The sequence below is a fragment of the Montipora capricornis genome, chromosome 9 (assembly GCF_036669925.1).
Source record: "Montipora capricornis isolate CH-2021 chromosome 9, ASM3666992v2, whole genome shotgun sequence".
Lineage (NCBI taxonomy): Eukaryota > Metazoa > Cnidaria > Anthozoa > Scleractinia > Acroporidae > Montipora > Montipora capricornis.
The window spans coordinates 24,058,663-24,083,662 of NC_090891.1; the positions used below are offsets into that span (position 1 = coordinate 24,058,663).

The 25,000-nt window shown below is 41.3% G+C and overlaps 1 protein-coding gene across 1 annotated transcript in view; it reads left to right on the top strand.

Annotated features, from left to right (window-relative positions):
• LOC138017085 (cytoplasmic dynein 2 heavy chain 1-like) overlaps positions 1–25,000 on the top strand; it is a 108,866-nt gene that overhangs the window by 61,065 nt on the left and 22,801 nt on the right. Inside the window, exons 34-57 of the mRNA XM_068864283.1 lie at positions 1–8; positions 1,981–2,132; positions 2,934–3,078; positions 3,907–4,118; positions 4,631–4,875; positions 5,541–5,773; positions 6,875–7,238; positions 8,160–8,386; positions 9,123–9,260; positions 9,724–9,998; positions 10,647–10,770; positions 11,464–11,585; positions 12,165–12,251; positions 12,322–12,448; positions 12,907–13,158; positions 14,609–14,707; positions 15,351–15,474; positions 15,837–15,894; positions 16,436–16,541; positions 17,313–17,432; positions 17,639–17,773; positions 18,026–18,169; positions 18,841–18,930; positions 19,398–19,463. The exon at positions 1–8 is cut by the window's left edge and continues 239 nt beyond it. Of these exons, the coding sequence (XP_068720384.1) occupies positions 1–8; positions 1,981–2,132; positions 2,934–3,078; positions 3,907–4,118; positions 4,631–4,875; positions 5,541–5,773; positions 6,875–7,238; positions 8,160–8,386; positions 9,123–9,260; positions 9,724–9,998; positions 10,647–10,770; positions 11,464–11,585; positions 12,165–12,251; positions 12,322–12,448; positions 12,907–13,158; positions 14,609–14,707; positions 15,351–15,474; positions 15,837–15,894; positions 16,436–16,541; positions 17,313–17,432; positions 17,639–17,773; positions 18,026–18,169; positions 18,841–18,930; positions 19,398–19,463 (3,653 nt within the window). The remainder of the gene's footprint in view (positions 9–1,980; positions 2,133–2,933; positions 3,079–3,906; positions 4,119–4,630; positions 4,876–5,540; positions 5,774–6,874; positions 7,239–8,159; positions 8,387–9,122; positions 9,261–9,723; positions 9,999–10,646; positions 10,771–11,463; positions 11,586–12,164; positions 12,252–12,321; positions 12,449–12,906; positions 13,159–14,608; positions 14,708–15,350; positions 15,475–15,836; positions 15,895–16,435; positions 16,542–17,312; positions 17,433–17,638; positions 17,774–18,025; positions 18,170–18,840; positions 18,931–19,397; positions 19,464–25,000) is intronic.

Consider the following 25,000-nt stretch of genomic DNA (forward strand, 5'->3'; position numbering starts at 1 on the left):
TGCAACAGGTATGAACATTTTGCTTTGGTCGTTTGGGATTTTAAGCTACAACGACTGCTACGGCAACATCACAAAACAAGGATATTATGCACTTACAGTGCGACGCGCCTTACCGTGGCCACCTAACAAAGTTTTTTACAAGTTGTCCGTCAATCAGGTTGTGTGACTGAATTTGATTGACAGTCGCGCCTCGTTGCAAAGTTCGCACAGTTGTAAGTTGAACACCGTCGCATGGGTTGTTGAGTTGATGTATTTATACGTAGTTGTCAAATGTGAAAGTTTGTTGGGTGGCCACGGTAAGGTGCGTTGCACTGTAATGTATGGTCCCGAGAGAAACAGTTAGTTTTTTTTTCCCGAAAGTCCCGAGACGAAGTTGAGGGAAAGATCAGGACTCGAGGGAAAACAAAACTGACTAGATTTCCGCGGGATCATACATAAAGTGCTTTGTTATATATTTCGACTTCTCCTTCAACGATCGCAGCAGAACATTCGGCGCGGGCAACAACTGCGGAATTGTATCCCGTTCGGGATACATTTAAATTTGATCAGGGGCACGTGACCAAGAATCTACCAATCACAGTGCTCGCTTTGTCGAGTGAAAGTCCAGGTATATAACAACATTAGTTAAAAGAAGCAAAATAATGGTGCCGCATACATTCTAATACATTTCTTTCCCTTTTCGCAAAACAACAACGTAAAATGACCAGATTTAAGGTTTTCACAACAACGTGACCATACTGACAGTGAATCATTCACTCTATATATTTTGAACTCAAACCTTTCCGTACGCGTCCAGTTATAGGATGGGTAGCCCATATTGTACAAAATCACCGAGATGGAGCAACAGTGAAATTGACCTCTTTAGCTTGTACATTTTGTTTTCCCATTTCAGACTACGTGATGTTAGTGTAGGGAAAAGTTTCTATCAAAGTCTTATGCACGTGTATATGTAGCCATAACTTATGAAAAAAGAAAAGGAAAATTCCCTTGAGGACATCACATGGTCTGAAATGGGGAAAACAAAACGTACAAGCTAAAGAGGTCTATTCTTACTAAAGGTCCGTTTAAAGGGTGCGTTTGAACAATTCGTCCACCATTATTGAAAGCATAAAAAATCTTGAAAGCTTTTTGAAAGCGCGTTGTCGGAATCAAGTTTAAATCGGTTTGAACTTTTATTCAACATCGATTCAACTTTTCCTTTGTTCTCGAAAAAGTTAAATGCTTTTGAAGTAGTTTGAACACTCTGTTCAACAATTGTAGAACACACGCATGCTCACATCAGGCCGCAAAAGTTAATATGGCGTAGTTTATCTGGACGAGAGAGACTGGTTTCTAGTTCTTAGTTCCTCGCGATTAACTTGTAAAGCCAAAGTGTTGGTTCTTTTCTTGGTGCAATGTTGGGACCGTTTGAACGGCCTCTGCGCAACTTTGTTTTTACGTCCAACATTTGCCCAGCATCCGTTCAACTTTTGTTGAACGAATGTTGGTCAAATGTTGAAACCGTTTAAACGGGCATTTAAGCGTCAAGTTGCAGTTTAAAGTCACGTTTTTTGTTGAAGTTTCGTTGCTAGAACTTTTCACAACAGGTACTTACTTTAAGGAAATGTTAAAACAAGTCGGCAGTTATATGGAGTGCACTACACATTACACTCTATTCAGTTAACTCTGTTTAAAACATAAGTGCTACACGGCCAACGTTTGTATAAACGTAACCTTTCCTTGTAGTTATATGGAATGGTTTGCTGCATCATTCCTAACCACTTATACTCTATACTTACAATTTCAACCAACTTTTCGTTTTTTTCGATCAGTCAACTTAATTGCTTTTTGCTCTGACCAGTTTGCCCTGAACTGTCACCACAAATATGATCGGTGGATGAAGAAAACTGAACAATCGTTTGGAAGTTCAACTTGGAGTCTGCATGTTTTTGAAAGGCGCGATAATTAAATTTTGAGAGATCTAATAGCGTGTTGTTTTAGGTTCTGACTTACAAAGGCTTCTATGATTCGAACCTGGAGTGGGTGGGTTTGGAAGGAGTACAGATTGTGGCTTCCATGAGTGCTGGAACTGGCATGGGTAGACATCAGTTGACAACCAGATTCACTTCCATCGTAGGTGTTTGCTCCATAGGGTAAGGAATCAGTGTAGTATTGGCACGAATCACTTGAATAAAGGTGATGCAGTTCGACTTGTGGCGTCTTGCATCTGACAAACGTGGGCTTTAAGAGTGACACTAACAAAAAAACGCGTGAATGAGATGCCAAATGTGGCCTGGACTTTAAGGTCTGGGACGCTACGACGTCACCGAGAACGCAACAAGACGTGTTTAAGAAATGAAGACGGTTACGGCGACTCCAAATCCACAGGACAAGAATATCATTAGTTAAAAGAGAATAAATAATCGTGCTTCTCGTGCAGCACGTATCTCAGCACAAATTTTTGTTGTACTCAGCATAATGACGTTAAAAACACCAAATTTTAGGTTTTGATTACAACGTGAGCCCTGGAATCTTTCATTTTCTGTTGATATTCGTAATCCGCTCGTATCCAAGTTATTTCTAGGATACTTCATGCTACATTGTACGGCTTAAACGCGATGGAATTATTGCGATAGACTTACTATAACGCATAGCTAAATTTTGACGTTTTCGTCGACGTCACAGTTGTAGATCTTCAAGTCCCCAATATTATATATAGCTTAAGGAGGCAAAACAACTGTCTGCACGTACTTTGTACCCTTCTGTTCCGTGCTCCAGGAATGTGCGACGTAAATTGACCAAATCTCGTGAACACAAAGGCAAATCCTTTCAAGCTTCAACACCCGGCGTTCCTCCAAATTCGTAAATGTTAAGGTTTTAATTATAAATTCAACCTTCTTGCATGGGTTTGTCGCTTGACCCGGCTCTCTGACCAATGATTTGTTTTGCCTCAGCTATGCTGATCAGGACCAGCTGCAGGCAATCTACAGTGCCTATCTGCAACCTGTCCTCAGTGCGTCTTTAAAGTCCCATCCGGTATGGGGTGCGGTAAAAAATGTCCACACTCTGGCGGGTTCTATGGTGGCAGTGTATGAGCAGGTTGGTTTTCATTCTGTCATTATTTGCTTTCACAAGCTCTCGTTCCCAGAAGAGGTCACCTTAGAAGCGATGTTATGTCAGAGCTGTATTCGTTTTCGCGACTTCTTTTGTATTGCACGGTTGCAGTTTCTACGCTGGCATTGGCTTTGAATAATCTTGGTCCGCATTCTTAGCCAATCATAAGTTAAAATTCGCGTGCGTTTTGCCGCGCTTAGGGTCGGCTGTGCTTGTTTCATTCTTATCTTACGATTGCGTGACTCATTTGATTGTATGCCAAGTTCTGAGCACAGGACTAAATGAAGCTGTCATTCGAATGGTCCCAGATTAGATTAATTCCTTTGAGTATTTCCACATTCACAACTGAAAGCTCAAAACGACCCTAGTTGGCTAGGAAAACCTCCTATGAAATGGATTTTCACAGCACAAGCTAGACGGTCATGTTTTGATTTGTAATCTCCAAAATTTATGGCGCTACAGAACTTGAATCTGGAAGAAGTAAATTAACGCTGAAGGTGCGATACGTCTTAGAGCAAGTGTCGTAAAACCAAAACCAAAGTAAATACTTTGGCCAATCAAAAAGGACGGAGACAATCCTGTAAACCAATCAAAACTCGGAAGTAATTACACGTAGCCGACACAAAGCGCGGGAAAATGTACACGCGCGAGCCACGATTGGTTTTGGTTTCACTTCTGATTGGTTGAAAAGATGGTGCGAGAACTTTGAACCATTCACTGAGTGAAGTAATGTAAAACCAAAGCAATTCGCTAATTACTTTCGACAATCAATTGAAAACCGCTCTATGGGCTCTTTATTTTGTTGTTTCCAAGGTGCGTTCCAAGTTCACTGTGGATGACTATTCTCATTACCTTTTCACACCACGTGACCTAACCAACTGGATCCTAGGCCTTTTGCGTTATAATCTGGATTCAGGATCTGGGGATAGCTCCACTCAGTACTTGTTGGAGATATGGGCCTATGAGGCCAAACGACTGTTTAGGGATAGACTTGTTGGAAAACAGGGTCTAGACAAGTTTGACAGGTAAGGCTCGTCTCATGGGTAAAGGTTACGTCAGTTCTCTAGAAGAGTGAAAACAAAGGATACAAGGGAGGGGCGATTGTTTTAATAGAATCCAGAAAGTGAATATAGCATACTTTTTAGGCATAAATGTTAGCACTGATGGTCCACTTTCGCTTAAAGTTCATTGCAGATTTCATTTTTCAGAAAGAACCCAAGACGTCAATGTAAAGCCAATCAGATCACGAGTTTTAACAATGCAGCTTTTAAAAAACAAACAAATAGCAATTGACCGCGATTACTATTGGGCGAATAAGTACCTGTAATGGCACAAGGAAAGGAATGTGATGGAAAGCCGTCTTCAAGTTTTTCAACTAAATAAATAGAAAACTAGTTGCTGTCTTTGTTTCACCTTAAAATCAGTTTAGGCTTATATAATGGTTCAACGCGTGTGAGATCATATTTAAAGACAAATTGACAGATAAAATCATTTCCAATTGCCAACATAGCTTCTATTACCTTTTTCAATTGTTTAGCATCTTAGCTTCCCAGCTGCGTGCTGATTGGTCAGTTACACTGGATCGCCTTGACAACAAGTATTACGTCACTTGGGGTAGCAGCCTGACGGCCAGTGCAGTTTCCCCGAACGATGACGTGAAGGATGGTGAAGCTGCTGCAGTGGCGTCATCTGTTGGGTCTTTGCCTCCTCAAGGGAAAATGCTGGGCAAGCTTGATCAGAAGGACTTCAAGCAAGTCATAGACAAAGGAATGAAAACATATGGTACGTTTATAAAAGGGAAAGGAACCTTGGGGGAGGGAGGGGTGAAGAATCTGCTGGCACGTGATAGAATTAACGTGAATGCAGAGAGCTAAACATTTCTTGGCGGCGTCACATCTTAGTTAAGGACGGTGCCTACTAACTCAAAGGTATTTTTGCCCCGATTTGTGATTATGCAGGAAAGGTAGATCTTAACAAGTGTTATTGAAATCCAAAAAGAAAATTGGGGGTAACCACATATTTTTGAAAGATAATTCATGAACGATATGTGTAAAAAGCTTTAAAATACAAAGCAATGTATGGCGTTATTTCTCAAATTGAAGCTCAATTATCTCTAAAGAATGCATGGTTACCCCAAATTTTCTTTTTTGATACCATGAGTACTTACAAAGATCTACTTTATCTGCATAGTTTTAAACCGCGCAAAAATATCCCTGCATTAGTTAGCATCGACGATAGGAAATCCAAGTATCTGGAGATGCGCAGAACTTATGCGCAATAACAATAGTAGGCACCGTCCTTAAGGAAATAAAACAGCCCGTTGTCGGTAGTAACAGGAAATCGGTTTGAAATCAGACCGATCATCTGGTATGCAGCATCATTTTGCACAAATATTATACATATTATTCTAACCTTCTACTAATTTGGCATCTTCATTTTCGCGGCAGCACGAGAAAACCGTGAACTGGACATTCTCCTCTTCAAAGAGGTCTTTGACAACATAGCGCGAGTTGACCGCGTTCTGACCAAACCCGGTGGCTCACTGCTCATGGCTGGTCGCAGTGGTGCGGGGAGGCGGACAGCGGCTGCCTTGGTTTCACACATGCACAACATACAGGTGTTCACACCTAAAGTCTCAAGAGGTTATGGACTGAAGCAATTTAGGAATGACCTAAAGACGGTAAGTTTAAGACTTAAGGCGTGAAGAAGACCAGATACAAGACAACATCTGTTAGCTACAGTTTGAGTGGGAGATGGGTACGTAGTTAGCTCAACTTTAATAGGGGGCTCGAATAACTACAGCGGCTACAAAAACGCTACTACTGTCCTCTTCAAAAAAACAACGTAGAGTAACAAAATTTTGGTTTGTGAGACTCGATAGGGCAGATTTGTCGTTTTCTCACAAGGTTTAACCACTTTCATTCTTTGGAAATCGGGGCACTTTTATAGACTGAAAGGGTTGGAATTGTCGAGAAGTGATGACAATCACCCGGGTTTATATCTTGAGAGGAAGTCCTCGTTGTGTTGCTGTCGTTAATGGTTAAACTTCCACATGTGCATGTGTCAGAGCAACCTCGTTTCCAGGTTATCTCTCATCCTCCCTCGAGAAGTACCCTGGGGAGGCTGGTCACGTACCTCTGAGTACAAATGAAATACGCACGGTGGGTGGGTCCTCGACTTAATTTTTTCTACAATGTTCAGTCCCATCTGTGGGAGGGCTAGAGAGATTGTTTTACTTTTCCAAATGACGCCCGCGTTCTTAACTATTGTGCTGCTTCCGAATGATACAAACGTGATTTAAGTAAAACAAGTAATTTTTGTGAAACAGGAGCTCACGGGTCTGAAAGCGTATTTGTATTTGAGGAAAGATGTACTGGCAAACTCCAACAGGAGTTTAATTTCCATTCCCTACTGATCTCAGTAGATGAGTTCATTTGAGACAAATTTACTGTCGTTCCCCTCCCTTCATTTATATTCCTGGAATCTGCAAGAATCTAGCAGACACGTGGCATCCCGCAACCAGGCTACTTTTTTGAGTCAGGAAAAGAAAAAAAAAAAGGGAACGAGGCTGGTGCGAGAGGCAAGTTGTTAGAATGCCATAAAAATCGGAGGCGAATACTGTATCTGAACTATGGAATGAACGACACAAATTGGACAAAAAGTTAACGGGACTCCAAAGCGCTGATCAACGGTCCACTGCAGTTAGTATTCCGTGACGTGTAGAACCTTTCTCGGATAGGAAGGTCATGTTTTGTTTGAACATTTTCGTTCATGATTGCAGGTCATGCAGCTGTCGGGAATCGACGGTGAACAAGTAGTCCTTATTTTAGAAGATCATCAGGTGGATGCTTCTTACCTGGAGCTCATCAACAGTCTACTGAGCGCTGGAGAGGTTCCCGGTCTATACACCCCTGAGGAGCTCGAACCCCTCTTGGGTCCCCTCAGGGATCAAGCCTCTCAGGATGGCTTTCGTGGCACTCTCGTCGCGTACTTCGCGTCGCGCGTGAAAAGAAATCTACACATTGTGTTGATTATGGACTCTTCATCCAAGAATTTCACGGCAAATTGCGAGTCCAACCCTGCTTTTTACAAGAATTGTTCGTTCCAGTGGATGCAAGGCTGGAGTAAAGAAAGCATGGCCCAGAGTAAGTGACTTAGAGGCGTTTGCCCCGCAAAGTTAGCCCTAGTCTTTCGCCTAACTGATTGCCCTGACACGGTGCTTAAGCATACATTTATCAATTCTTTATACGGAATGCAAACCACGTCTAAACATTTGCCTTTGACAACTGTTTTACAAGGAAAATTAACCGATGAAAGTGTTACATAACGGTTTGACGACGTCATGTCATCATGCAAGTGAAAGAAATAGGTGTGTGTGCCGGTGGGAATTACAAGAATGCTAATTACTGATTTATATACGAGTAATTGCATCTACACGTCTTTTCTTTCCAACAAAAGATAACTAAACAAATTTGGACTAAACATACAGTGGTGGACGATGTGAGAAAACTAGCTAAACGTGCGATGAAGCAACATCGTCTGGTCAATAGCCATCGCTTACAGATGAATCGTTCTACGTCTAAAGAACGTTTTGCTTGCAGATGAGCTCTTGAATTTTTCTTCCTTTGATGTGAAAGAAAATTTAGGTGCTATTCCGTTCATTTTTCGGCCAACGTTGGGACAGTCAAACGGACGCCATGTCTTACTGAAGTAAATAGCTTGTTTTCTTCGTCCCTGTCTCTCAGTAGTGATAAAGCTTGCTAGGTGCTTAGATTTTTTATGCCGCCAACTTAGATATGACACACATTACTTCCCCTTACAGTGCAACGCGCCTTACCGTAGCCACCCAACAAACTTTCACATTTGACAACTACATATGAATACATCAACTCAACAACCCATGCAACGGTGTTCAACTTACAACTCTGCGAACTTTGCAAGGAGGCGTGACTGTCATTCAAATTCATACATCCTGATTGGCGGACAATTTGTAAGAAACTTTGTTAGGTGGCCACGGTAAGGCGCGTCGCACTGTAAAAGGAACCGTTCTGTTTTTTTTTTATCAGTACCTGGCATGCTTCTTGCCGATGAAGGACTTCGAGGTGACGAGGGTAAGAAAGGCGGAGATAGTAAATCGTCAGCAGATGAACTTGTTAAGAATTTTCTTCAAATCCACGAGTCGTGCAGTGACAAAGATGCCGCTCCAAGGCGATACATGACTTTCTTGAAGACTTACAAACAGGTTTACAACGAGAAGAAGGACGGAGTCGTCAAACGACAACAGCATTTACAGGTCTGCGATTCTTGTGATATTTATTCTTTAAGTCGTATTCAGCTAGCTCTATAATCCAAAGAAACGTTTTCAAGAATAGGTGTGAACGGGTGGCGCACCACTGTTGATCTAGCGTGGTTGTGTGATTTCAGTCCATCACTCCTTTCAGGGTGCAAAGAAAGTCAGTCTTACAGGGCCAATCTTTAGCTAGCATGTACTAGCCCGAAAGTCATTTCACCTAGCCCGAAAAAAAAAATTGATGAGCAGGAGTGATTACAGCTTTTCTGTAGTTTGAATTCCCGCCAAAGAAAATCACTTGCCCCTCAGGCAAGTTAAGAACAAAATTCACTAGCCTGACAGCAAAATCCATTAACCCCAGGCTATCGGACACCACTTTCTTTGCACGCAGCCTTAAAAGTTTGAACTCCTTTGTATTCTTTGGCTAAACAACTTGATATTTGGGAACTGTATATGGTACTTGGACACCAGAAATGTTACGTTGCTGAAATGATTAATTTCTTAGCAATCACCCGGGCTCGGAGAATTAGCTTACTCGGAGAAAATTCCCACGGTACATCCAACAGGATTCGATTCCATCAGCAGTAGTCCTTCGACTACTAGCCGAGTTCGGAAAATCCACAACTAGATTACAGGGCGCTTGATGGAGCTTAAGCCATTGAACAAGGCGTAGGTGGTAACCAATCTACAGCTGGAATATCGACCACTCTCTCTCTCTCTCTTTATTTGTTCTCGATAGGCTGGTGTGTCCAAGCTAACGGATGCCAAGGCGCTGGTAGATGATCTGAAACAGAAGGCGGGAGAGCAGAGTCGACAGTTGGCTGATAAACAAGCGGAAGCTGATGCGGCACTCAGAGAAATCACTGCCAGTATGCAGGTAGGACTCGGTCGAAACTTTCCGAGGACAATGGGGGCCTGGTAGCATCTGTACTGGTTCAGGAGCGTTCTCTTAGCTGTTTTTCCCATTTCGGATCTCTTCTGTCTTCATATTGACATTACTTTTTGTTTTAATATTTAACTTACTCGCGTATTATTTTCAGTTATTTATAAACGTCTTGGACTATCTAACTACATGATAGTTGACTCAAAGGTGCTGCTCTTAATTTACATTTTGTCTTAAAACTTTCCCCCTTTTATGCTTAGATGTGTTTATTTCTGTTAAACTAAAATCTTAGGCTCAATTCTCTGAAACTATTTTATTGAGTTGTAATGAGGTTTAGGGTCAGTGAGGCATGTTCAAAGTACGTCTAAAAAGAAGAGAGTAGTCTCCGTAGTCTTATTCTAGAATAGTCCCAAATTGCATGCGACTTTAATCTCGCTCTTTGTTCTCCGTCATTAAGCGCGCCAGCGAATCCAAGAGTGAAATGGAGACTTTAAAACAGAAGCAAGGCGAAGAATCCTTAAAACTGGAAAAAAGGAAGAAAGCCATCGAGATTGAGTTATCAGAGATCGAACCGCTCGTACAGGAGGCAAAAGACGCTGTGGGCGACATTAAACCGGAGTCTCTCTCGGAAATCCGTTCTTTGCGCATGCCCCCAGATGTCATCCGGGACATCTTGGAAGCCGTACAAAGACTGATGGGAATTTTTGACACATCTTGGGTCAGCATGAAAAGGTAAGCTTTGGTGATCATGTGACTTGACTTACATCACCTTTGACAAATGGCAAATGTCATAAAGAAAAGAGTGGAAAGAGAAGTATTGATTGTGATCAACCCACGCGAAAGATGATGATCTACTTTGTTGGTAGTTGGCGAAGGGACAACTGAAAAATAAATCAGAGTTTGGGCAGGAATTAAAACTACAACCTCCGTAACACTAAATGTGGGTCTCCAGGAATTCTTGAAGTTTAGAGGTTAGAGTACTCTATTCCTGTTTGGGACTTAAGTACACCTTTTTAGGTTAACTTTCCAGTACGTTTTTCAACTTGATTGTATTTCCTGATTTTTTATTCTTCTAACAGCTTCTTTTGAACGTGTCGTCATCTCTTGAGAAATTTCTTGCACCGCAATGAATCATTAGAATCGGGCCGTTTTGCTAAACAAGTAAATGTTGCAATTGTTGGTGTTGAAAACTGCTATGAGCTCATTGCCTTTGGGGAGGGGTGTGGAAGAGAAATGTGATAGTGAAGAGAGACAATTGCGCGCGGAAGTGTCGAAATGTAACTGAAGTTCCGTTGGATTGCAGATGTATGACTCGGGCGCGTGTTCATTATACAGTTTGCACATTCTTTCCATCCTGCTTTTATTTTTGTGTATCTGCAGTTTTCTGGCCAAGCGAGGTGTGAAGGATGAGATTTGTTCATTTGATGCCCGAAAAATCACTCCTGATATTAGAGCGAGTGTGGAGGAGCTACTGGAGAAGAATGCTAACTCTTTTGACCCGAAGGTAATTAGAAACGGTTATGATTCCTCGGAAACTGGATTGATAACGGTCAACGTAAAGACAAAGTTGCCTTTGAAGAAAAATATGAAACTGCATCACCATTGGTTGAATCACTTCACTGTGGAGTTATTCGTTCTGCTTAGTGTTTTCACTATGGACGCAAGATTAAACACAAGCAACATACCAAAACTCGTGATCAGTAGCGATCTTGGTACCTTTTGTTTGGAAAAAGGACACTAGTTAACGACAACTTAATGGCGCTACGCACGTCCTCAGTGAATACTACATTGTGGCCTGCAGAGCCGGCGTTCTTTGGCAGCAAAGGCTTGTTAAAGAAAATGTTTCGAACACAAGTCCGCCAGACGCGAGTGACTGAGATAGTACTTTTCTCCCCTTGTCATAGTTCGAAGGAATTCCGTAATAAGATCTGTATTCACCGACCGATTTATTCACGATGCAGTCACCCACCTTCGCAAGCTGTTTCCCCGGCACTCGTGGAGTATTTCAAATAAACATAACACCCTTAGTTATTTTTAGTTAATTCTAAATCTTCCCCGACTTCCAGGCATATAGCCACAGCGTTCCTTTAATGCCGGTCACTGTTGTGGCACGTAGGGTCTTCTCCCGATGTCTTTAAGACTTAATAAAATGTCGTGGCTTTTTTGTAAATTTAACCCTGAAGTATTACTTTTTCAGACTGCAAAGCGAGCAAGCGTTGCTGCAGCTCCTTTGGCAGCCTGGGTTGTGGCTAACGTGAAGTACTCGGTTGTTTTGGAGAAGATTGAACCGCTGGAAAATGAGCAGGCTCAACTTGAGAAGTAAGTTTTCTGGGCTAATGCCCACACTCAAAATCATCTGTATTTTGACATTAGTATGACCCAGTTTATGTTCAGTACAACGAATGTGGATACATCAAAAGGCAGACATGATTTTTTCCTTTGATGACTACTCTGGTATTAAAATACAAAAAATTGCGAATAACGCTGGCGAACTTGAAAAAAGCCGACTGTTCTTACATTTGTTTAACTCTACGGTCGAGTATATTCTCGGTGTTGATATATTGATAGCAGCTGCCAAGAGGCTCTGGTAAGGCTACCGAAATCTATAAAGGTTTTTTTTTTCCCAAAGGTGTTTCAGAGATTTCAAATAGGCTCATGACAAGACTTGGTTAGGTTCATTTAGTGTGGAAAGTTAGGATTTGAATTTTGGTCATGGACACTACGGAATGTTAAAGTCAAACTCTCTTGTTAATCTGAGTTGAACGAGCACGTTTGTTGTCTTTTTTGTCTGTTTGTTTGTGTGTTTGCTTTAAGTTCAATAAACGATTCCCGCCCAAATCTGTGAAGGATTTGTCAACTCAATTAAATTTTGAATTTCAATCTTTCCCTCCAACGTAGGAATCTTGCAAAGTCTCAACAAAGGCTCGTAAAGTTAGGAAACGCTTTGGACAAAGTAGACAGAGAAGTGGCTGAGATGAGAAAGAGGTAAGAGTTGGCTTTCATTTGTTTTTAAGTGAAGAAGGAAACCCTGACAGCGAGTGATTTGCATTGTTAGATTCGAGCTGCGCACTCAAGAGGCAACACAGTTAAAGATGGAGCTCGACAAAGCACAAGAAACCATTCAGGCAGCTGAGACGCTTGTGTCGAAGCTGGACGGCGAGTTTAAACGTTGGTCTGGACAGGTACGGGAGCAACTTTCCATTCATTATTAGTTCGTTTCTTTACATGACTTTTCTTTATTTAACAGGAGTAGCAAATCAATCATTTACAGTTTTCTAAACACATCGTCCTGGGAATCGGAGTCATTAGATAACACGAACACAGGGAGACCACACCAACGGAAAATCCGTGTCTCTCTTTTCGCGAACAGTTCTTGAATGCCCCACACTGTCATGTGACTAACGGGGCCTGCATTTTTTTTAGTTTGTCCGAGAAGACCAAAATCCAAAGAACTACTAGAAAAAAGATATTCCTAACCAAAGCATTATTTGTCCAGAGATTTTTAAATGTCTAACGCTGAAATCAAGTACTCCGAAATAATTGTTTTAATCGATCTTTGAATTTCCGACACAAATGTTAGACTGCATGGAAATATCGTTGCAACTTGAAGAATACCTTTTTCCCTGTTTTTTTTCCCTAGGTCCATGAGCTAACCGCTGAATTAGAGCAGCTGCCAAGACAGGCTCAAGTGGCCGCTGGTTTTATTACTTACCTGAGCAGTGCCCCTGAAGACGTGAGAAAGGCCACGATGTCGAAGTGGTGCGAGGCATCCGGGCTTCATGGATTTGACTTCAGAAGGTTTATGAGTACAGAGAGTGAGCAACTTGTGTGGAAAGCTGAAGGACTTCCATCTGATGACCTCTCCATGGAAAATGCGCTCGTAATATTAAAGGTTAGTTAACAATTATTCCATCAGCGCGCGTTTGATATGAGATGGTAAATATCCAACAAGCGCGAACGGAATAATTGTTTTATGAAATTTTAAAAAAAAAACCACACTTTTGAATTTTCGGAACATGTTTCGATGTTTCAAACATCATCTTCAGCCATAGAGAGTGTAACATTAAAATTTTTTACAAGATAATTCGTATATATATATAACTATCAATACAATGATTCTTTGTAGATTAAATGTTCGTTACAAGTACGTAAAATTCAAACGAACCAACAATATTATAGAGAACACAACTGACTTAACGGTAAAAGTTTAAAAGTGTAATGCTAAACTGACATGATCAACTTGTTTGTTGAGTTCGGGTTTCAACCGCTCAATATGGAAGCTCTCCTTGATTTTGAGTTGATAGAAAGAAGTAGCATTATCAATAATTTTGAAGCAAGAAACATCACAATTATCGTGACAATTTTTAGAAGAACTAAGATGCTTGAAAATATGAGAATTTTTGTCCCGGAAAAGGTGCTCATGTACACGTGTGTAGAAATGCCTGTTGGTTTCACCAACGTAGCGAGCACCACAGCCCGCACAAGTAAATTTGTATACAACACGTGATTTGAGAGAATCCGGAATGAAATCCTTTGGACTAAAAATGTTGCACAGTTTGAATGGAGAGAAAATTACTTTAACATTTAAATCCTTGCAATACTTGTTAATAATAGATGAAATTTTCTTTCTGGTATAAGTTGAATAGAAACCGATGTAAGGTAGTTTGTAAAAATGGTAGTTGGATACATCATGTTTAGGGGCTTCTTTTGTAGTAACATAGAAGCCCCTAAACATGATGTATCCAAAAAAGAAAATTTCATCTATTATTAACAAGTATTGCAAGGATTTAAATGTAAATTTAATAATATTCGTTATCCATACGGCAACAGACGTGTTGCAGAGTACCTGTGGTTTAAGGCTTTTGGTCAAACCACATTCTTATGGGGCAAATCCAGAACGGGCTTTTTTCGAGTACGTGTTTTGGTTAACTGTTCCATTACCAGTTGGAATAAGAATGAGATGTTGGCCTTTTACACAGCTCCTGCCGAGAGTAGATTCCCTCAAGAAAATTATCAGAATGTGGATTGTTTGGAATGCGTATTTTCGCAGTGATGTGACTCATAAACAGCGAGTGGCTGCCTCTCGTCCTTGAGTTACAATCTCGGGCAAAATGTTGAAGTTATCGTTGGTCAAGACGAGCGCCCTCGGTCGTTTCTCTCTGACAGCAGCCTCAAATAATTTCTTTTACCATTAAGCAAGCTTGTAAGAACTTGAATGCCAGACATCTTCCTTTGTATTTATCCATATTGATCATTTATTTATTGATCTATTATTCTACCCATCCTTTCCTCTCTCCATCCATGGACTCATTTTTTACGTGCATGAAATTTTTCATTGATAGAGTACTTTGAGGCCATTTTTGGTTGACCCGTCATCCCGTGCGACCGAGTGGTTGAAGACCCATCTGAAAGACCAGAGGCTGGAAGTCATAAATCAACAGGTTGAATCATTTTGCTTTGTAATTGTTAAGGCGCTGTTACACCGTGCAATTTTCGTGCAACTTGTCTCGTCATGCCATTTCTACAAACGTTCTCACATTGCGAAACAAGTCGCTTTACGGGTGTTACACTGAGCAACGTTTCATGCAAGTTACAGCGCCTTAACCTGCAGTTAGCATTTAAATCAGTAAATTGCGGCACGGTATAACGGAAGTGAACTTTTGCTTGGCTGTTTCATCTCTTCCACTGAGGCCTACAACAACTTCACATTAATTACTTGTGAAGAAGCATGCTCTGTTGAATTAAGGCAGAAAGGGGATTTGAACCGGTTAGGGAACTCGATTGATGGGAAATAAACGTCAAGGATGGTAATTAAAATGGCTCACTCTTCAGAGAAAGGATTGCTTTCCTTTTTGGAAGCTAAGAGCAAGTTTCCTCGGAGGAAGGGGTGCTGGTCCTTGCAAGGAGTCTTCTCGCCTGATATTAGCGACCGTTTCAAATTTTATCGACATAATAAAAATATTATACGATAGTCGAACGCTTTTATTAAGAGCTGTGATGCTTGTTTTAGGAATTAATTCTTTTATTCTTCTCAAATTAAAATTGATGCTTGCGCTTGTAATTAATATCATTTTTGTTTTCCAGGACTCGAATTTCTCCACCGCTCTGGAGCTGGCCGTGAGGTTTGGTAAAACACTTGTGATTCAAGAAATGGACGGTGTGGAACCTGTTTTGTACCCAATCCTACGCGGGGACTTCATTAGCCAAGGTGTTTAAAGTTCAAACATTTTTTCTCTCCCCAGCCGAGTCTAGTGGCTAGTAAATTGCCCCTTCTGCATGGATGAGTGACATGCCAATCGTCAGTAGCTAAGAACCAAAAATGCAACAACCCACTGAACAGCAACTGAAAACAGAAATCGCTTCTATTTTCTTCCCCTTTTCATGCACGTCAGGTTGGGACATCCGTAGTTGAAGCATAAGCCAGTTGGAGGCAGACTACAGATTATAACATGAAAACGTTTGATGGGGAAATACATATCTTAACAAAATTGGCCGAATGCGAACAGTCTATTTTGCCGTGTATGTGTCGCGGTTTCTTAGCTCAAACGAACGCTTTGTTTTCGTGTTCAGGTCCTCGGTTCGTCGTTCAAATTGGTGAGAAGGTCATCGATTACAACGAGGACTTCAAGTAAGTACATCAAGTACCTTATCCTTGATCTGTTATTTGTAGTCATTCGTAGTTTCAAAGAGCACGGATCATTCACGGACGCTTTGTGGATATTTCTCCTTCGCTCACGACTCCAACCAGGATAGTCAAAATTGGGTAGTTCAACAGAAGGACAGCGCCAAAACCAAAACCAATCTAGTTATCTATTGGGTCGTGTGATATCCGGTGGATAGCCTTATCAAGCGGATAAACCACTATTCATTTGATAAGATTTATCTAGTTGATAGAGCTATCCATTTTTTGAAGAACTGGGGCGTGGTTTGGTACGCTGAGTATTCGCCGTGTTCGAAATTATCAAATAATGTGGAAAGCTATCTCAAATTGATCGAATCAAAAAAAAGTTATTGCTTCTAACGCAAGGACATGGACCCTTTTGTGAGACTGAAAGCATTTATCCTGCAAATACTTGGTGGCTGTTTTAGGATGCAGACTCTTCGAACCCGTTCAATTTTGAACATTTTTACCTTATCGGTCCCGCTTTTTGGTTTCTTTTTACAATCAGGTTGTTCATGACCACAAGAAATCCCAACCCGGAGTTGCCTCCAGACGGGTCTGCTATCATCTCTGAAGTTAATTTCACAACGACACGGGCAGGACTGACTGGACAGGTATAGTGAAACACTCAGTGATCAGCGGAGAGCTTTAAGCGCTATTATGACCAAAAAAATCAGTTCTTCTTTCTCTTTCGATTTCAAAACTATGTTAAGTAAACACTAAATGACTCAAGTTTTAAGCCTTGATTTAAAAAAGACACCTGTTTATTTTAACTGGAACTTTCCTATTTAACGGTCCGCCATTACTTACTTTAAAATCTTGAGAGAGCTGGATCGAGGAGAAAATGACGTCAAAGACTCAATAGTTTAAGAATGCAATGCGTGTGTACGCGGCTTAAGTTAAATGCAGCACGGGAGTACGGGCCTTCAGACTCTTAAACTCTTGTTTTGCATATTTAATAAGATGCATTCACTCGCTGAAATTTTAAGCTGGTGAGTAAATGAGGCCACTTTCCCCTTGATCCAACCCTCTGAGGTCCAATCGGTCAGTTTTGAACGTTAGTAATGGCGGACCGTGAAATCCAAAACTTACACTCAAAGTAAAAAACAGCCTTCGGATAAAGATCAAAGCTCAAAATTTTGCCAGTCAAGTGTTGTTAAGCAAACTGTAGAAACACACTTTCAAAATCTGAAGGAAAAAAAGGAACCGATTTTTTTTGTCATAGTGTCACTTTAAAGAAACACTGATAAGTTAGTTGCTTGGCAACGGGCGAAAGGACACTGAAAAATCAGAGACCGTGGGCATTGGTGCTCACTTTTAGTAGAATAGGCAAGGAAGTCTACTTTCGTCGCAACTGAGACTTGTGGTTTTACTTCCTTTTTCAGCTGTTGGGGATAACAATCCAACACGAAAAGCCGCAACTTGAAGTACAGAAGACAGAGCTACTGAGAAAAGAAGAGGAGTTGAAAGTACAATTGGCTGACCTGGAAGAGTCACTGTTAGAGGTACAAAAAAATAATTACAAAAAAGATAAAAACCAAAGACCAATTGTCTGCTTACAAAAGTGCGCCAAATCGCTGGCCATGAATTCGGTTTTTTCCGATGTGTTATAGTCGTTGATGACTCGGGGATAATCGGAAAACACTGTTTATTTTTATGACTTTGTTTCTCGAAAAACTGACCATTGCCATCTTTTCCCCTCAAACAACAGACATTGGCCAGTGCTGAAGGGAACATCTTGGAAAATAAAGTTTTGTTGGAATCACTGAACAAGACCAAGGCCAGCAGCATGACTATTGCTGAGTCACTGCAAGATGCTCATCGAATACAGACCACTTTAGATCAGGTCAGCAATAAAGCAAGCATTTATTTCCATGGCATATCATCAGCATCGTCATCATCATCTCTTTACTTGACACCCGGAGTTTACGGGACACTTTATTACGCTGATTGTCTGTATTCCCAGACGCTCCTGAAGTTGTTGTAAAATCTAGAACTTGCATTGCTAGGGCATAAGCACTACGTTTCAACTAAATCTTCTTGCTCGTTATCATTATGTTGTGTTAATTCTAAAGGCGCTTTTTTTTTGTTTTTCTAGGAGCGTGATGCGTTCCTCCCCTTGGCAGAAAGCGGCAGTACATTGTTCTTTGTAATCAGTGACTTGGCCAAGCTGAACAATATGTATCGGTTTAGTTTAAGCGCCTTCCTAAGGCTCTTTCAAAGATCCTTGGAAACAAAGCAGGTACAGTAAGTAATCTTACAGTTGACGAAATCTCGAACTTCTGGAACCAACCGCGAATAAATACAAATCAATTACTTTCGATTGTATTTTTGGAATGTATTATTAATTTTGAAAAGTAAGGTGGGATGCGAACCTAATCTTTTACACTCACTGGCAACTGCCAAGACCTAGCAGAGCAGGGAGAAATGCCGTATTAAGACCATGTGTTCTTGACTTGAAAACCACATTTCTTCCTCGCCTTCCAATCGTAAATCGTCCATAGTGTTGGTTGCCTGTAGCCTCCTGTTTCCTGAAACCAAGCGTGACTTGCTCTTTGTGGTTTTTTTCCGGGTTTTGTGCAGGTGCGATATGTATCAAGAGGCCATTTTTTCGGCACTGGGCAATGATTTGTTAGTTTTGTTTATGCTATTGTGACTGAGCTTCAGTTGTTTGTTGAAAAGAAGGATATGTTTTATCTTATCATACATATGTTTGAATGATGGATTGGTCACTGAGGGCGAAAAAAGCATCTTGAACAGCCAATTTTAAGCAGTCAAAACCTGAGAGAGGCTTAACCTCTGAGAGCTCGTCTCGGAACCCCACGGATCACACAGCATCATTTTACGTACGTTTAGTGCCAACTACCAAGATGAAGTGCTTAAAATAATAGTGTTTACTCACTTGTTATTTAGGAATCTAGCAGCACGGAGCAAAGGATCAAAGCCTTAAAAAGCTCACTACAATCTATGGTTTACGAATATGTGTGCAGATCCCTATTCAAGGTAAAAATGGCCCGTTTATTGAAGTCATGCAGGGTCATGCGAAAAAGGTCTTGGTGATGATAAGACAACCAACAAATTTGACCCAATTATGTTGCGGGGTTTCGGAAATCGGGTCCAGGTCAGTCTGGAAGAAGAAGTGCTCTTTTCGCTGCGCCTGTCCTTCACATGACATGTTTGATTATTTTCTCGTAACTTTGTGAGTTATTGTGATACCCCATTTGAGCTTTGTGTTTCTTATCTGAAATTCATAACTTTTAGGTAAGATTTTTCTTTGAGCTTGCTTTGTCTGGTTGGACACAAACAACGAATAATTCAAATGGCATTATTCGCCAAGTCTTACGCACGATACGTACAGCCGGATACATTTGAGCGCAACAGATCTCCACTGAAGAAACATCTTACACTCAACTTAGCTTACATCATTTATTAAATGATAAATATAATTACTTTCTTTATTTCCCTTCCAGGCTGATAGACTGATGTTTGCAATACATTTGGTTCACGGAATGCACCCAGAAATGTTCGAGGAAAAGGTACTCAATAGCATTTAGCAGTCGAAATGTAGAAGTGATCGATATCCTCGCACTTAACTGGACAATTGAAGCAATTGTCTCTGATAGACTCCAGAAAACGTCGGGCGGCTTGCAACGGGATTCGGTTTCCCTATTGTTCCAGAACAACCCTCTTTGTGTCAGAACAACAGGGCAACCACGGCACGTCACCATTATTCAAGATGGCGGCGCTCGGGAAATTTGGAAGCTGCGAAATCCATTTTTTTTTCACGGAAGCAAAAGCTTTCATTGGAAAAAAGTTTGAACCATTTTAATTGCAAACATTATGTTCATTAAGTTATTTTGTTGTTTTAGTGGAGGTTCCCTTTAATAGTTTTGGTAAATCAATTAAGCAACTGTAAAATAACAAGATCGCTGTAGGAGTTTTGGTTAGCAAGCGAAAGTTTCGATCTAACAGGTGTTCTCCCTCCCGTGAAAAGGCATGGTAAAGATTGTGCTAATTTTAGTGAAAGGGGCGCTTTCAAGTATTCCGAAGTTTTACGTCTTCAAGCTCAAAATCGAGTAATTTAGTGGTCTTCCGGTTTTGACAACAATACGTCCAAAGTAACAAAAACAAAATGTTGAAGACGTCTTAGGGCGCTTTCCATTTGACAGAACTGACCGGCCAGACCGGGTATTTGGAAGGAATTACTCTACAACGCCTTCAATATAACACACTTCGAGGATGATATATACTCCTCCGGAACAATGCAATGGATTATCGTGCAAGTTTTCCTTCAAATTGTTGCATTTTCTTTGCAAACTGACGGGTAAGCGCCCCTAATTTCAACCTATTTCTCTTCTCCCTGGCCTTCGACGACAACGGTAGGAAGTTTAAGAAAAAGGGACTTAAACAGGGTTTTCGTTTGAGGGCGCAGGCCGGACGTTTCGTCTGGTGGTTTCCCATTCCATGTCCGGTACTTTGATGCTAATATTTCAGGGGTTTGTTTTATTTTTTATTATTATATATTTTTTTAGTTACTTTTTAATTTTAATTTGAGTGAACTCCATCCTTGCTTGGGAAGCTGATTCTTGGGTTCCAGAAACACTGGAAACAGCGTTTCTGAGTGTTCTATTTTTAAAATTCCCAGGGGGGGCATGCCATCAGACCCCCCTGGGTAGCTGGCGCCTTCGGCGCTCGCAAGGCGCCTTGCAGCGCCAAGAATGTCACGTCCGGTGCGTTCAGAAATATGTCCGCTACTATACAAAATTGTGGAAAACCCTGCTTAAAGATCTACTACAGCGACAGGACGGGGACAAAAACGTTACTTAAAAATGTAACTTTGCACAAACCTAAGTCTTCGGCGGTTATTTCATCTCGTTCACGTGCACGCATTACACTTCACAGACTCCGTTCGAAATATATGAGACAACAAATAGTAGGAATTTCCCAGTTAGTGCTTCAAACCACTTTTTAACGCCAACAGAAGGGCGAACCCCCCTAAAGAAACAATACAAGGGGCCTGGGTATACACACAAGGCCCTGGTACCTAGATCTCTCGGACCCATGATGCCTCGGTGGCTTTTTTCCTTGTGCTTCAAACCTTTTGGTAAGTTTTTTGCCTTTCTTACAAATTCTAACCGTTTTTCAGGCTAAACCTCTGTGTTTTCACACAGTAGGTTTCTTTTTGGTGATATTCTTTCGCTTTTCAGGATATTTAAAATCGCTGAACATGTTCCATAGACGACACAAGTCGCGTAAAAGGACTCGCTCCCGGTCGCCATCTTCCCGCCAAAACTCTGTATCGTCGCCTGACATACATCATGAAGGGTCTCCGCCGAAACGGCGCAAGAACGAGAACGATTCCCTTCAGAAGATTCTTCAGTCGATTGAACGTCTTTCCAACCGAATAGACTCGTTAGAGTCCCGAGCAAATCAGCCAGAATCTATTGCAAATACTGATGACGATGCTTTGTCGATTATGGCTGGCGAAACGTCAGGCTTGGAGATAGGTGAGCCTTTGGCGACCGAAGCATCTTTTAAGACTGCTACTACGCCCGTTGGGGCACCCGTAGAGCCTATTAAGGCACCCGTAGAGCCTATTCAGGCACCCGTAGCGCCTATTAAAGGGCATGTAAACCCAAAAATACAAGTTACTCTTATTCTACGTAAAAAGTGGTGAGGAAAACGAATTTTGCGTTCATTTTGCTCAATTCGGCTTAGTTTGGGAAGAATATCCTCATTTCCACTGAAATTCCACTTCCGGTGAAAACAATAGCGAGCCATCGTGACGTCACTGGTGGAACACGAAAATTGCTCAACACGCATTCCGTAAAAGAATTGGTATGGCGGCTCTTACAAGTAGTAGTAGTTCGGAGGATGTTCTCTCAGCAGAGAGCAACTCAAGTGACAGTGACAGTGATGGGGATAATTCCGTAAATGTACAAGACGCTGGGCCACGTCCCTATCAATTTGAGCCGCGAAGGATTTGGCGAAATGATTAGAGAGAAAACCACCCCAAACCGGTTGACAGCGACACCGATCGTCTCGGAAACAGAGACTGGTATTTAGTTCACAGTGTGATTTATTTGCATTTGAGATAAAAAGTTAACAAGACACGCACATCATTTAAACCGTGGCAATGAGAACTTTTGGGTCTGAATTTTCTTGGGTGTTTTATGTGAAATTATTTGGGTGCGAATGTGGAACTTTTCAACCCATGCCGACAACAGATGAAAGCGTTTGCTGCACGGAAATCAAGCAAGTGTGGCAAAAAGTAAAAGACCAGCCTGAAACAGAGATGAAGTGTATCACGGAACATCCAGGTTTTCAGTCAACCTGCCTCGATGTATGGTTGCTGGATACTGCTTATTACGCATACAGGCAGAGTACGGCGAGATAATCAAAGGGGAAATGAGTAAGATGAAGTTATAGTTTGTTTTGTTACATGTTATTTTGTTTTTGCCTTTGTGAGATCGATTTGTTGAATTTATTTATTTATTTATTTATTAGTTACAATGCTGAGTGTCGAAGATACTTATATTTTTCTTTTTCTCCTTTTGTAGTAAATTTCGCTACGTTGCCTATCGACAGCTGGTTCGCTGGTGCTGGGGTTATCTCAACAAACATGTCAGGGGCGCTCTGCCATCTTGTGCGGCAAACAAGATCCGACACTGACACCTTTCCAGCTGATTTCGAAGGCTCCTATACACTGGTTTGTAACTGCCTGTAATCGATCACTGTTTTCGTTGTATTGAAGCGAAGTCAACAGAAGTCTGTAGATTGTAATTAAAAGAAGTTCATAATGCTGAATATTGTTATTGCATATGAAAACTCTCCTACGTTCAACCTAGGGATATGTTATAATCATACAGTCATTTGTATTCATCACTTTGCGTTCAAGATCAAACCAACAAAATCCAATACCATACTGTACAGCTGTATCACTCAAATTTCATTCCGCGCTACTGGTTTCAGTTTCAGGCATTTGTTCAGAAAGGTCAACGTCTGGCTCAGAGTTGGCTCCCGGACAACTGGCTTCCTCGTGATCTTTCAATAACTAAGAAAAACAAGGTTTCCTAGGGAATGAATCAATTTATTTCGTGTCAATCTGAAGATTTGCACTTAAATCAATTATTTTACGTACTCTGGTGGCCTCTAACTTCTGCTCGGTTTTTTCTCAGTTCTGTCCGACACTTCCGGTTCCTTGCATTCTGCCATGGGTCTCTTTTTTACTTCAAACGACTTTATTTCTGGATGGGCATGAATCTTCGGCAAAGCACCGGAAAGTAATTGCTTCTTTTTGTAAGGCCTATTTCTGCCATGTAACTGTTTTCATAGCAGTCGGGAGAAAAATGATTGCTACAAATAACATACTGTACCGACGGCTCTACGAAATCGGCTCTTTTCACTTGAACAAATATTTCACCCATTGTCGCTTCAAATTCGTGTTTTTTGGGAATTTATGCATGGTATGCCCGGTTTTGTTTGAGTTTCTACAAAACCGAACGACACAACGCTTTACCATTGTGCAAAAAATAAATATACTCAAACCAAAACGAAGTACCTAGACTAGTCCGTGTTTCACGAGGTTATACTTCCGGTAAGGGAAGGTTCCACCTGTGACGTCACAGAAAAGACGGCCCATTTCAAGATGGCGGATGTTTCGAATTTCGAAGAGCTTTTACGAGGTGAAAACGGGCTTGACTGAAAAAAATAATTATGGATATGGCATACCTGCCATGTGTGCTAAACCGCTAGGTGAACAAAAAGTGTAAGATTTTTGGGTTTACATGCCCTTTAAGGCACCAACAGAGTCTAGTAAGACATCTGACGAAGTGGAAGACTCGGCGAAATCTAGTGATGATCATGGGCTGTTCGACCCAGTTGCCAAATCAACCTCCTGGAAACCATCAACCTCCTTCTCCAAGTTTCTGGATACTAACTTTCGGAGAAAATTATCTTACCAGCAATCTCTGGTTATTATGGATGACTGGGCAACTCCTGAAGTGGATGCACTCTCTGCTCCAAAACTCGATCAACAATTGTTGAATCAAGTACCATTTAAAGTGAAAAAGTTTGTACAAGAAAGGGATAAGGAAATGTTTAACGCCCAGCGTGCTTTCCTAAATGCCACGGGGCCACTTTGTGGCCTTCATGATTGTATCGAAAATGATTCAGCTCCAACTTATGAGGAAATTAAAGTAGCTTTGGAACAAGCTCTTTGCCTCTTAGGATCAGCCAATACTCAGCTGTCTATTCTGAGACGACAGAGAGTCCTTGCCGTCATAAACCGTTCGAGGACAAACCTCGCGGAACTACCTCTTCCTAATGCAAAATCGTGGCTATTTGGAGATGATTTCCCCTCTTTAGCCTCAAAACAGGCCGAGTTGTCAAGGGGTCTCAAATTTGGCGCAAACTTCAGGGAAATCCTTTCCTAGACGTAATAATAGTTCCCAGTCTCAAAGTAAACATAGAGACACCTTTAACAAGTATCAATCCACTGGGTATTCAAACCCTTCTAAATCTCAGTCAAATTACCCAGGGCCTCGTTCAAAAAACGGGCTTTTTCGTCCCCCTCCCCAGAAGGGACGTCAGCCAGACTCTCAGAGTGCATAGTGTCTTGGAGAACTCTAACATCGGACCCACAGATTCTCTCAATTATTTCAGGTTACAAGATAAGCTTCCTCAAAACTCCCTTTCAAAAGTCTCAACCATTTACCCAAGCATCGGGTCAGGAGGCACTCCTAATATCCCAGGAAGTGAACGAATTATTGCAAAAAGGGGCCATACAAGAGACCCCTTTTACCAGAGACGGTTTTTACAGCCGCCTGTTTCTTGTACCCAAAAAGGGAGGATCTATACGTCCGGTGATAGACCTAAGTTCTTGGAACAAGTTCATTGTAAACGAGCATTTCCAGATGGAAAACCTCAGTTGTCTAAAGACGTTGCTTTTACCAGGAGATTTTATGACAAATATAGATTTACAAGATGCTTACCTTTCTGTGCCCGTGCACGAGACTTCCCGAAAGTTCCTTCGCTTCGTTTGGAAGGGAACTTGTTACCAGTTCAAAGCTCT